The sequence below is a fragment of the Glycine max genome, chromosome 10 (assembly GCF_000004515.6).
Source record: "Glycine max cultivar Williams 82 chromosome 10, Glycine_max_v4.0, whole genome shotgun sequence".
NCBI lineage: Eukaryota > Viridiplantae > Streptophyta > Magnoliopsida > Fabales > Fabaceae > Glycine > Glycine max.
The window spans coordinates 37406071-37417710 of NC_038246.2; the positions used below are offsets into that span (position 1 = coordinate 37406071).

The window sequence follows — 11640 nt, forward strand, 5'->3', positions numbered from 1 at the left end:
TTTATAAAATCACATTATTTTTCTAAAACTCTATTTATTTATAAATAATAATTCTTTTTAAATTAGCTTACGAAAAATGGGATGTTACATCCCACAGTCGATCCAATCACAATACTCATCACGCATTAACTCGTTACCCTTAAAGGGTCTACACACAATTCATCAGGCTTCCATAATCTCAAGACAACACATTATCACGTCTCATGTATCATATACATGTCACACAATAATAATATTAATATGTTATGTTCATATGATTAAATCCTTCAAACAAGTTCACATAATCATATCAAAATCAAATGAATCAAAATCATAGGTAAAAAATACATAAACACCAAGAACACTAAATTTTATCAACCAATTCGCATCAAGGCATCAATTGGTCCGTCAAACATAATAATCTAGTAATTATAATCATAAAGACAGAATTACAATACAGTAAACATCCCAAAATAAACCCTAATTTGATCTTCTAAGGATCCCTACACATATTCATTCTAATCTCAATTGCGATAAACTCATCATTTACCTCTAAGCAGGCTCACGTATGTAGTTTAGTAGTGATAGCGGCATCTCTAGTGGTTCCTTAATATTATTGAAGCTTTTCTTCTAGTTGCTTTGCTAAGATTTCCAAGCATTAAATAGAAGCAGAAGGGATTGGAGCCTCAATTTCACTGTCTCTATGTGAGGGGTATTTCTCTCTCTACAGACATTATTTCACAAATCTCAATAGTGAGAATGTGTGAAAATGAGTTCCGAAGGTGGTGTCCAAATTTCACCATGATTGAACGGTTAACGAGTCGGAGATCATAATTTTACTGGAACATGTTTGGGTGTATGCATGAAAAAGAGAGAGTTTTGGGAGGAAAAGGGGAAAAAAAATTTGAGAGAGAGAGAGCGTAGAGACGTATTGTAAATGTAAAAACTGGTCTAATATGTCTCTATTTATATCTAGGGTACTCTCAGCTTATTATTTAATCTATTTTTTATTTTATAAAAAAAATATTTTACTCTATCATTGAATAAATAACCAATTAAAACATTGTTTTATTTTCTAAAACATCATTTTACTCTATTTATTTTCTAATACTATGAAGCTCTTATTTTAATTAACAAAATTTTTTCTCTCTCAATTATTTAATTTCTAAAGATTCTATTAATTTTTAAATAAAACTCATTTTATTTATTTGACAAAAAATAGAGTGTTACATGCGTGTCATTTAGATATTGGAGCTTGGCCTTGTCGGTTTGATGCTAATTAGTAATTAGGATCTCACACTAGTCATATACTCATATTTACTTAAACAGTCTGACTCTGATCTACCACGTTACCAAAGTGCGTATAAATAAGGTTTAGTGGTGATCTTATTGTATGTTGGTATCATTAAACATGATATCCATATTTAAAATTGCAATCAGCCCATTACTAGTTAGCCATCCAACCCAGCTTCAGTGCTACATGGAAATGTGATGAGAAAACACTTAGGTTGATGGCAACACTTCATCGTATTGGTTGTTTAACAACTTCAACTTAATCACCAAAGATTTTATCCTTAATAGTTAATACTGTAAATATTCATTGACAATATTTGATGATATCATATTCTCATTATAAGTTAAAAGTTGATGTAGGGTTTTAAGCCAAAAGATAAGGTGCATGCATAATGAGAATTGGATTTTTATCACTAAGGTTTAGGTGACTTAAATGCAAAGTGGAAGATTGTATTTTACTAGAAGAACCTTACTTGAATGGATGCATTAGAAGTTGTTTTTGTTTCAACTTTCAAGAGAACTTATTTATTATAGTTGGTGACAATTTTCGCTATAAATAGAGAAGAGATTTAGTGGAGAAACACACATGAAGAGAGAGTGTGTGAGAAGAGAGATTGTGAACCAAAGTCACTTTGTTGAGAGAAAAGTGTCTTTGTGTGAGTATTGTTATTTCTTGTAACCATTGAGTGGGATACTCGGATTTGTAGAGTGATATACTATTTGGGGTGAGTTACAATCTTGTAATAATTTTTGTGAGAGTAAAATATTTTTTGAGACGATTTTGTGGACGTAAGCAAAAGGTGTTGAACCACGTTAAATTCTTGTGTTTTTTATTATTTTTCCTACGGTGTAATCTTTGTGTGTGTTCTCACGATCCTTTGTGGGTGTGGGTAATTTTATTTGTGGGAGCGTTGATTACCCAACAATTGATCATTAACGTTGGTTAGTATACAGTCTTCACTTTTCATCACTAACAATAAGCTATTCAGAGTCTCTTCAATCTTTGCAAATGTCGGATGAAAGGTACTGGTAGCATGGAAAACATAAATGCGGTGACCCACTTGAATCCAGCTACTTCCTGGTTTTTTCTCTAACCCTTTATCTTTTATGATTTTTCTCACCTTTGACATGCCTTCCCATCTTTTCCCATAAGCATATAAATTTGACAAAAGAACATAATGGCCTGGATCATTAGGATTCAATTGGAAAATACGCTCTACAAGAAGCTAAGCCAATTTCACTTTGTTGTGAAGTCGACAAGCACCTAGTAAGCTCCCCAAGACATTAGCATCTGGTGTCATATGCATCCTTGTGATGAACTTGTATGCACCATCGAGATCTCCTGTTGTACCAATGAGATCCACCATGCACAAGTAGTGTTTCATATCTTGCTCAATTCCATAATCATAGTCATAGAGTTATACAGCAACCACCTTCTCTGTCAAAGAGACATGCATGACTACATGCAGATAACAGTGAAATAAAAGTGACTTTGTTTGGTCTAATTCCTTCCTCCTCCATTTGCTCATAAAATGCCAAACCCTTTTCACCTAGGCCATGAGCTCCACTGGCAGAGATCATAGTGCTATATGTTATGACATTCCTTACCATCATTTGTTTAAAGATCTTCACTCTGAGTTCCAGAAATCCACATTTGCTATACATATCTATTAGAGTTTCCCACAGAAACATTTAATCCTAGACTAGTCTTGGTCACATAACCATGGATTTCCTTTCCCTGTCTAAAAGCTTCCATTTGGGTGCATATAGGAAGGATGCTTACTAAAGTAATGGAATTTGGCCTATGTTTAGCTCCCCAAATTCTTCTAAAGGTAAAGAATGTTGACTCAGAGTCACCAACTAAATTATACCTTATTATCACTGAATTCCACACCATGATATCCTTATTTGACATGCACTCAAATATTGACTCTACTTCCTTGATTGACCCACAATTAGCATACATATCAATCAATGCACTTCCTACAACAACATTAGGCATGAGTCCTTCTATAAGAACAAAGTTGTGCATATCCTTCCTTTGTTTCAACAACTTGAGTTTTCCAAAAGTAGGAAGAACACTTGCAACAACGATTGCATTTGTTGCTAAACCCACATTTACCATTCCAGTATACAACTCATAACTCTCTTGGTATAGGCGGTTCTGTGAGTAGCCAACAATCGAGGTACTCCAAGAAACTACATCTTTATAAACCATGCGACTAAACACCCGATGGGCATCAAATGGATCACCACATTTACAATACATGTCTATCATTGCGAAGGAGAAATACAAATCACTCTCAAAGCCACTCCTCACAGCACACCCTTGCAATGCCATCCCCAATTTCACAGCCTCCAATCGTCCACACACTGGTAAGACAGATGTTACAATCACCGAATCAGGCATCAGACCTTGTTCTCTCATCTTTCCGAATAGTAGAAGCGCTTCAAGCCACTCATAATTCCACATGTTCCCACATATTAAGGCAGACCATAAAGCCAAGTCTCTATCCGACATTTCGTCAAACATCCTACGTGCATCCTCAATGTAACATCCCATTTTTCGTAGACTAATTTAAAAATAATTGTATTTATAAATAAATAGAGTTTTAGAAAAATGATAAGGTTTTTATAATTAAATAAATAAGGAAAAATAACTTTATTAATTAAAATAATGATTTTAGAAAAAATAAAGAGGATATTTTATTTATTCATTTGATAGGGAATAAAATATAGTTTGTTTTTATAAAATAATAAAAATAAATAAATAGAGTAATTAATAAGTTGTAAATGCCCTAGGTATAAATAGGGACGTGTTAGGTCAGTTTTCACACCGACGATGCCTTCTCTTCCCCTCATTTTGGCTTTTTCCCCTTCTCCTCCCAAAACCCTATCTTTTTCCCGCAGACAACCAAATCTGTCCCAGAAAAACGACGATCTCATACTCATTCACCGTTGGATCATCCTGAAACTTAAGCACCAGGTTCGGAACCTAACTCCGAGCACTATCACCGTTGGGAATTCAGAAATCATGTCGGAGCTGAGAGAAATACACTTCACATAGTAGCCTTTTCTTTTCCCGCAAAAACCCAAAACTGTCTCGGTAAAACTATAATCCCGGATTAACTAACCGTTGTATTATTGTAAAATTTTAATATGTGGTTAGTGATTCAATTCTTCACACCTTTACCGTTGGGATTTGTGAAAAAGTATCCACTGAGAGAGGAAAAAGAATCGCACGGAGACAGTATAAAATGGAGGTTTCAATCCCTTCTCTTTTCTCTAACGTTTGAGAACCCTATCAGAGCAATCAGAGGAAAATATTGAGGAATCTCAGGAACTTGCTAGAGATTCCGCTATCATTGTCGAAAGACACGTGAGCCCGCTTTGAAGTAAGGGATGAGTTTATCGCAATTGGGTTAGAATAAACATGTGTAGGGATCCTTAGAGGATTAAATTGGGGTTTATTTTGGGATGTTTATTGAATTACAATTTTTCTTTATGATTATAAATACAATATTGTTGTGTTCTACTTACCAATTGATGTTCTGATGAGAATTGATTAATAAACTTGAGTGCTCTTGATGTTTTTTTATTTTGACCCATGATTTTGATATAATTGTGAGAAACTATTTGAGGGGTTTTACTCCCCATGTTGTGATAAATTTTTTGTATAAATTGTTATGTTGAGATTATGAAATGATGATTCAAATTGTGAGTATGTGATAAATTGAACATGTGATGAATGATGAAATACATGTGTATTGAGATGAGATGTGTGTATTGAGTTGTGAGTTATGAACTATGCAATCACATAATTGTAAGACCCTTTAAGGGCGATGAGTATTGTGATGAGATCCACTGTGGGAACCTGACGAGTTAAAATGATTTTGAAAACAATTGAGCAGTTGTGTGTATTGCATAGTTCATAGGTAAAATGTATATGATTCATGAAGTGTGGTAACATGTTAAATTGATATTATACCATTGTGATTGAGATTGAGTGTATGTGATAAACTGAATATGCACGTGATTTAGATGTTGTGTGCATTGAGTTATGAACTATGAATTGTACAATCACACGACTATAAGACCCTTTAAGGGCGACAAGTTAATGCAAAGTCCTTTAAAGGGCGACGAGTTACAACTATTTTGAGAACAATTGAGGAGTCGTGTGTTTTGTACAGTTCATAGATAGAGTTTGTGTGCTAAAATGTTTTTTGGGTTAGACCTGAATCAGGAGGGAGAAACCTTGACAGACTCTTTGGACTATAGGCCTTGGGGATCACCCGGTTTGAGTGCTCCTTTAAGCCTATGTTGATGCCATATGGTTGGAGCATTCTCGCAAAACACTGTGACCCTGACTAGTCTCCCTATGATTTTACCTAGCGAGAGTGACCTGACTTACTAGTGTGTGATTTGTCTTGTCATGTACTCCTAGGCGTCCGACGTGGTTTTTTACTAACATGGTACCACATTGCATATAGGATACAAGAAAATATATCTTTTGTGATGAAAAAAGTTGTGACTAAAACCTTAAAAAATCGTCACTAGAAATATTTAGTGACAATATTTTGATTTGTCACCAGTCGTCACTAATATGCGAGCCACTGTTATAATAGTGACGATATTTTTTGATGTCACAAAAATACTATTTTATTGTGAAAACAAATATCGTCACTAATATTTTTATATAATTGTCACCAATGTCCTATAAGAGTTTATATTGACAAAATAATTAATGATAAAATGTTATTGTTAGTGTTAATTTTTCATCACAACTAGTTACTAATTGTAATTAGTATGATTTTTATTTCTATTTTAAAATAAAATATTGTTTTATTATCACTATTATTTTTTAAATATATCAATAATGATTGAAAATTATTTTTAAATGATGGAATAATTATCATTGAAATAAAAGTAAAAAAATCAAATAAATCAAAGTTTACATTAAAATACAACAAAGTCACTACATGTTGAACGATAAACTAAAAGAGTAGTATCCAAAAATACATAAATCAAATACATTAATACAATATTTAGATTCTCATAAAAATAATAAAGCGCCAAGTAGGTGATTTCAATAATTCTTTCCAATATGCCTACAATAAGTAGTATCTTCGTACGTTTCAATCCTGCAAATAAATATAAAAAAATAAATCAGATAAAAATAAAAATGATATTTTGGTTTTAGAAAAATGACCACATAATAAGTCTAAAAGAAAATATTCAATAAAAGAGCTATGTATTACTAACCTGAGCACTTGAGTTAGTAGGTGATTCAGAGGTTGACAGTTCTTCCAATATGTCTACAATTTGGCGCTTCACTTCATTTTCAAGATTTTGTTTCATTTGTTCTCGATTAGTTTCAATCAACTCTTGTTGGGATTGTACTTCAATATGAAGTTGGGTAATGACATCCTCTTGCTTTTTTGTAATATTTGTTAACTTTTGCACTTCCGGCTCCATATTATTTGCTCGATTTTGTGCATTTTCAAGTTGATTTTGAATAATTTGTTTGTGAAAACTTCTTTGTTATTGGTGCACTACCAACACCTAAATAATGGTTTGACTTTCTTCCTATTTTAAAATTTCCTCTTGATATATATCACCCACATTCTCCAAAGCTTCTTGTACAATGTGAAAAAAGTATGTATAATTTTCATAAATACATTAAAATCTTCACATTATTAGTTGACAAATGGAAAGAAAAACATTTCATAAAAATACAACTAGATATGATATCATAATACAATTAATGTCTTTAATTCTAATATTGACATCAAGACTTTAAAATGAATTTTTTCTTTACCATGATTTTTTCTCCTTTTGGAATGCACCAAGTTCCATTAGATCTCATATGTGTAGCCTTCCAAACTTCTACGGCATCTGACCATTCACCAGATTTTGAATCTTCTTTCTATTAAAATTAAATATAGTAAAAGACAAATTAAATAATATAAAAATAATATAATCTAATGTATGATGTCTTTATATAAATTTCACCAAACTTTCATATATCATATAAAAAAATCACAAAATAAAAAAATGAGTTATTATTATATAACTTATAAGAAAATGAATATAAAATATTAAAAGATGTTACCATTTCAAATGTCTTTTGCACAATTAATTTTGTGCCAATAATTGATTTTATTTCTTGCTTGCTTCGATTACCTTTGTTTGTCAAGCTTCTTTCCTACATCAAAGTATAAATGATTTTATATTATAAGTATAAACCTATTAAAAAAATTTGTTCAAAATAATAAAATAAATTTACCTGAAATTTTGAACCACTTCACTTGTTTTTAATTAGCCAATTCCAATCTTCTGGAGAAACGTATTTTGCTCTACCTTTTTCTTTAAGATAAGCTTGATGTAAATGATAAAGCTTATTTTTATATTGAGATTGAATTTGCTTCATTGCATATTCTTTCACCTCCTCAGTTAAACTAAAAGCATCCTTATATCATAGTTTTTCATCAAAAAAGTAAAAATTAAATACTATCAAGATACATTATCAAACCAATTTGAAGACATAACTAATATTCAAATATATAAATAAATTTAATATAATTGATCTAAGTATATACTGACCTTCATATGACGCCACATTTCATCTACATCATCCTTACTAATTTCACTCCAACCATTAATTTGTAATGGAGCTTTCTGGCAAATACACACTTGTGCCTCAAACTTGAAATATTTTGCATGTTTTCCTCAAATCTTATAAAATGGTGGAGGAAATTGGATGTCGATATTTTTTCCCTTTGCCATAAGATTTTCCTTTTTCTTTTGAAATTTTGCATTTACTGTATGCCCACGTCCCTTCTTTATGACATGCTCGCCTAAAATAAATAAGATAAGTTATAACACTTTCAATGATAATTTTTTATTAAAGATTATTCTACAAAGGTACCTGCATTTGATTCAACTTGTTCTACATTGGTAAATTCTGAGGCATGAGATGCATTATTAGGTAAAGACTCCTTCACTTCTTTATCAAGAGAGTGGTGTATGGATGAATCATTATAAAATCTTTTAGAATTTAATATCGATTATTTCATCACCTATCAATTACAATGATTAATCATAAAAATAAGAAATAAAATACAAGTTAAACTTGTGTATAATATAAACTATAATTGTAATAAATCAAGAAAGTAATTTTCACTTGTAGCATTATATTGAAAAAATTTTAAGAGTTACATTTCTTTTCTGTGACTCAAGATTATTTGTAGCAGCAAACTCATCAGGTCTGTCATCCACGTAATTTTCACTTGAAGACTTTGATCCAAGTCCCCCTCTATATTCAGGTATGTAGTCTTCATCATCATCGTTGGCCTTCTTTTTATCCTTTTTTTTAGCTTTTTGAATTCTATCCTTGAAAATGGTGACCAATTTGGACAACCCTAAAACTTCCATTTTTGCTTGATTCTCTTAAATTCTCTGCATTCTAAGTTCCTTGTACTTGGAACCTTCAACCTTTGACATTATTTTCTCCTTCTTCTTCACTATGAGGGAAGGTAACTTCTTTGGGGGGGGGGGTGCTTTTGGTTTGGACCTACGTACGTAGGTGCAAGGTTATAGTGGTTATAGTTGAGTTTTTTTTTGAGAGAGGTCAATTAATAATGGGGAAGTTATAACTTCCTCCTTTATCTAATGGATCCAAATAACATGCACGGTTTGAGTGATGGAATCAAACGTAGAAAGAAAGAGGGAATTGAATGAGCAAATGAAAGGAACAAATAATGTGGTCCACGTGATCTTTAAACCAAACAGAATATTTCCATTTGCAACAAACATTCACAACATTAAATTATTTCATTGATTAGCATGAATGGGAGCACTCGTGAATGAAGAATTTTTTACTAACGAGGCAAGACATAGTTCTAATTTTATAAAAATGTTTATGTTTTAGTCCATAATAAATTAGTTAAATTTTATTTTGGATTTCTAATAATTTTTTTCATCGAGTTCCTAGTAATACAAAAATTTTATTTTTAATTATTGTTATTTTATTTTAGTCCTTATAAAATTTTGTTCATTTTCTATTAGTCTCGTTGAAAAATACTCGATAGAGACTAATAGAAAATGATCTACAGACTATAGAGACAAAAACAAAAAAAATTAGATATATTAGAAGGATTAAAACAAAAATCAAGGACAAAAAATTTATTTTCTTATTTTATTAGAGATTTAACGGAAAAAAATAATTTTATTAGAAACCAAAAATAAAATCTGTTAATTTATCAAGGACCAAAAATATATTTAAGTAAAAAAAAAACTCTAATTTGGTGGATAAATTTTCCTTAGTTTGCAACTGTAAGTTGTTACTCATGTACGGTACATGCCTCCATATTACATGGAATTTTCAAAATTTGATTAACTCAAGGGAAAAATGAAGTATTATATTAAGTTTAAATTCAAAAAACAAAAAACAAACAAAAGCAACTACAATGTGGAAGTTGAATTCGCTTTTAATGCTTGAAGTGAATATGATCATTAGTAGCTGTTTTGTGTTTTCTCTAATACAAAGATTTAATTTAAATTTTACACAAAGATAAATATGATTGTTAAAAATACTCTTATAAGATAAACTATATAAAGAGGTGACTAATAAAATTGTATAAAAAATTAAAGAAAACATTAAATATTATACAAGCATAAAAAATATAAGATACTTTATATATATATATATATATATATATATATATATATATATATATATATATATATATATATATATATATATATATTATGTGTGTGTATATATACAACTGCATTGAATGCTCAAAGTGCACTAAGTTCAAAAATCATCTAAAAATAATCATAAATTTAGATAATTAAATAAAAAAACAAAATTAGACTTTTAGTCGGTTTAAAAGAAAAGATAGATCCAGATCATTAAATCTAATGTGATAAATTACCTTTTAATTTTTTTTTAAAATGTTGATAATGTTATTTTCTTAACCAAGATAACTTTATCATCATAATTAATTTATTAAATATATATTTTGTCAGACTATTATTTTATCATGTTCATTACATGAGTCTATTTTAATGTATAAAATTTATAGTTATCATTAAAGTATTAAATTCTAATTAAGCTAAATAAATATTATGTATTAAAAAATATTTTTAAAAGTACAAAAAATCAAATTATTTACTTAAAATTTAATTTTTATTTTATTTTTGGGTTAACATTTTTTCTTATAACACAATTTTGTTAAAAATATTTTTTTAAAAAAAATACATAATTATTTTCAACCAATTAAATAATGAGTAATAACAGTTAATATAAAATGACAGCAAATAAATAAAAAATGATAAAATAATAGTTATAAATAAAGCAAAAGAGATAAAGATAAACAAATATTGAGAAAAATTAGGAAAGATATATAAAAGCAAACCAAGATAAAAAAAACAAACTTTCAATTTCTTCCGTGAATTTTTATTGATGAGTTTATTTATGTTAACTACCTTAGAATGCACAAGATTTATCCCTGAAATTGAATTTATTTCTCTTCATCTTTTTCATTCTTCACTATTTTTTCTTTGATAGATATGGAGTTAAATAAAAGTTGGATGAAAATAACTGATAGGACGACTTCTCTATATGACAAAGGAGTTCAAGAATTTATTGATTTTGCATTCAATAGTTTTGAAAAAGGAAAGTTACTTCGTTGTCCTTGTAGAAAATGCAGAAATGATCTTTTTTGTGGTCGAAAAGTTATGTACGAACACTTGATCATAAATGGGATAAAAAGGGACTATGTTATATGGGAGCATCATGGAGAAGTGATTAGTGAGCCTGATGAATTTGATGATGATGATGATGATGATCAAAATAATTGCAATGATGGGGTTCGTGATATGTTACATGATCTTGGAAGTGCTATGAATATTGAGAACATCACAGGAACTGAGGAAATAAATTATACAACTGGCACGGACACTAATAGTGTGAACGAAGAAGAAGATAAGTTTTCTAAACTATTTTTTATTGCCGAACAAGAACTATATCCTGGTTGTGAGAACTTCTCTAAGCTATCATTTATTGTTCAACTATTGAATATCAAATGTGTCTTTAGCTTGAGTGGAAAAGCAATTGATGCCTTGCTTTCTTTGTTGGCAAAAGCATTTCCACAAGGAAATAAAGTTCATGTGTCTTACTATGAGGCTCGAAAATTTATTCGTGAACTTGGGCTAGATTATGTTAAGATAGATGCTTGCTTGAATGATTGCATCCTTTACCGAGGTGATTATTTGGAATCTACATCTTGTCCAACTTGTACTACTTCTCATTATAAAGATCCAAATAAAAAATTGCCCCACAAGGTTTTGCGATATTTTCCT

The 11640-nt window shown here is 30.2% G+C and overlaps 1 protein-coding gene across 1 annotated transcript; it reads right to left on the bottom strand.

Annotated features, from left to right (window-relative positions):
- Nucleotides 1-2929: 2929 nt before the first annotated feature.
- On the bottom strand, nucleotides 2930-3835 carry LOC102670373 (pentatricopeptide repeat-containing protein At1g71460, chloroplastic). The gene has a single exon (XM_006590086.1). It carries the CDS (start codon nucleotides 3833-3835, stop codon nucleotides 2930-2932), a length of 906 nt encoding a protein of 301 aa, XP_006590149.1.
- Nucleotides 3836-11640: the final 7805 nt, after the last annotated feature.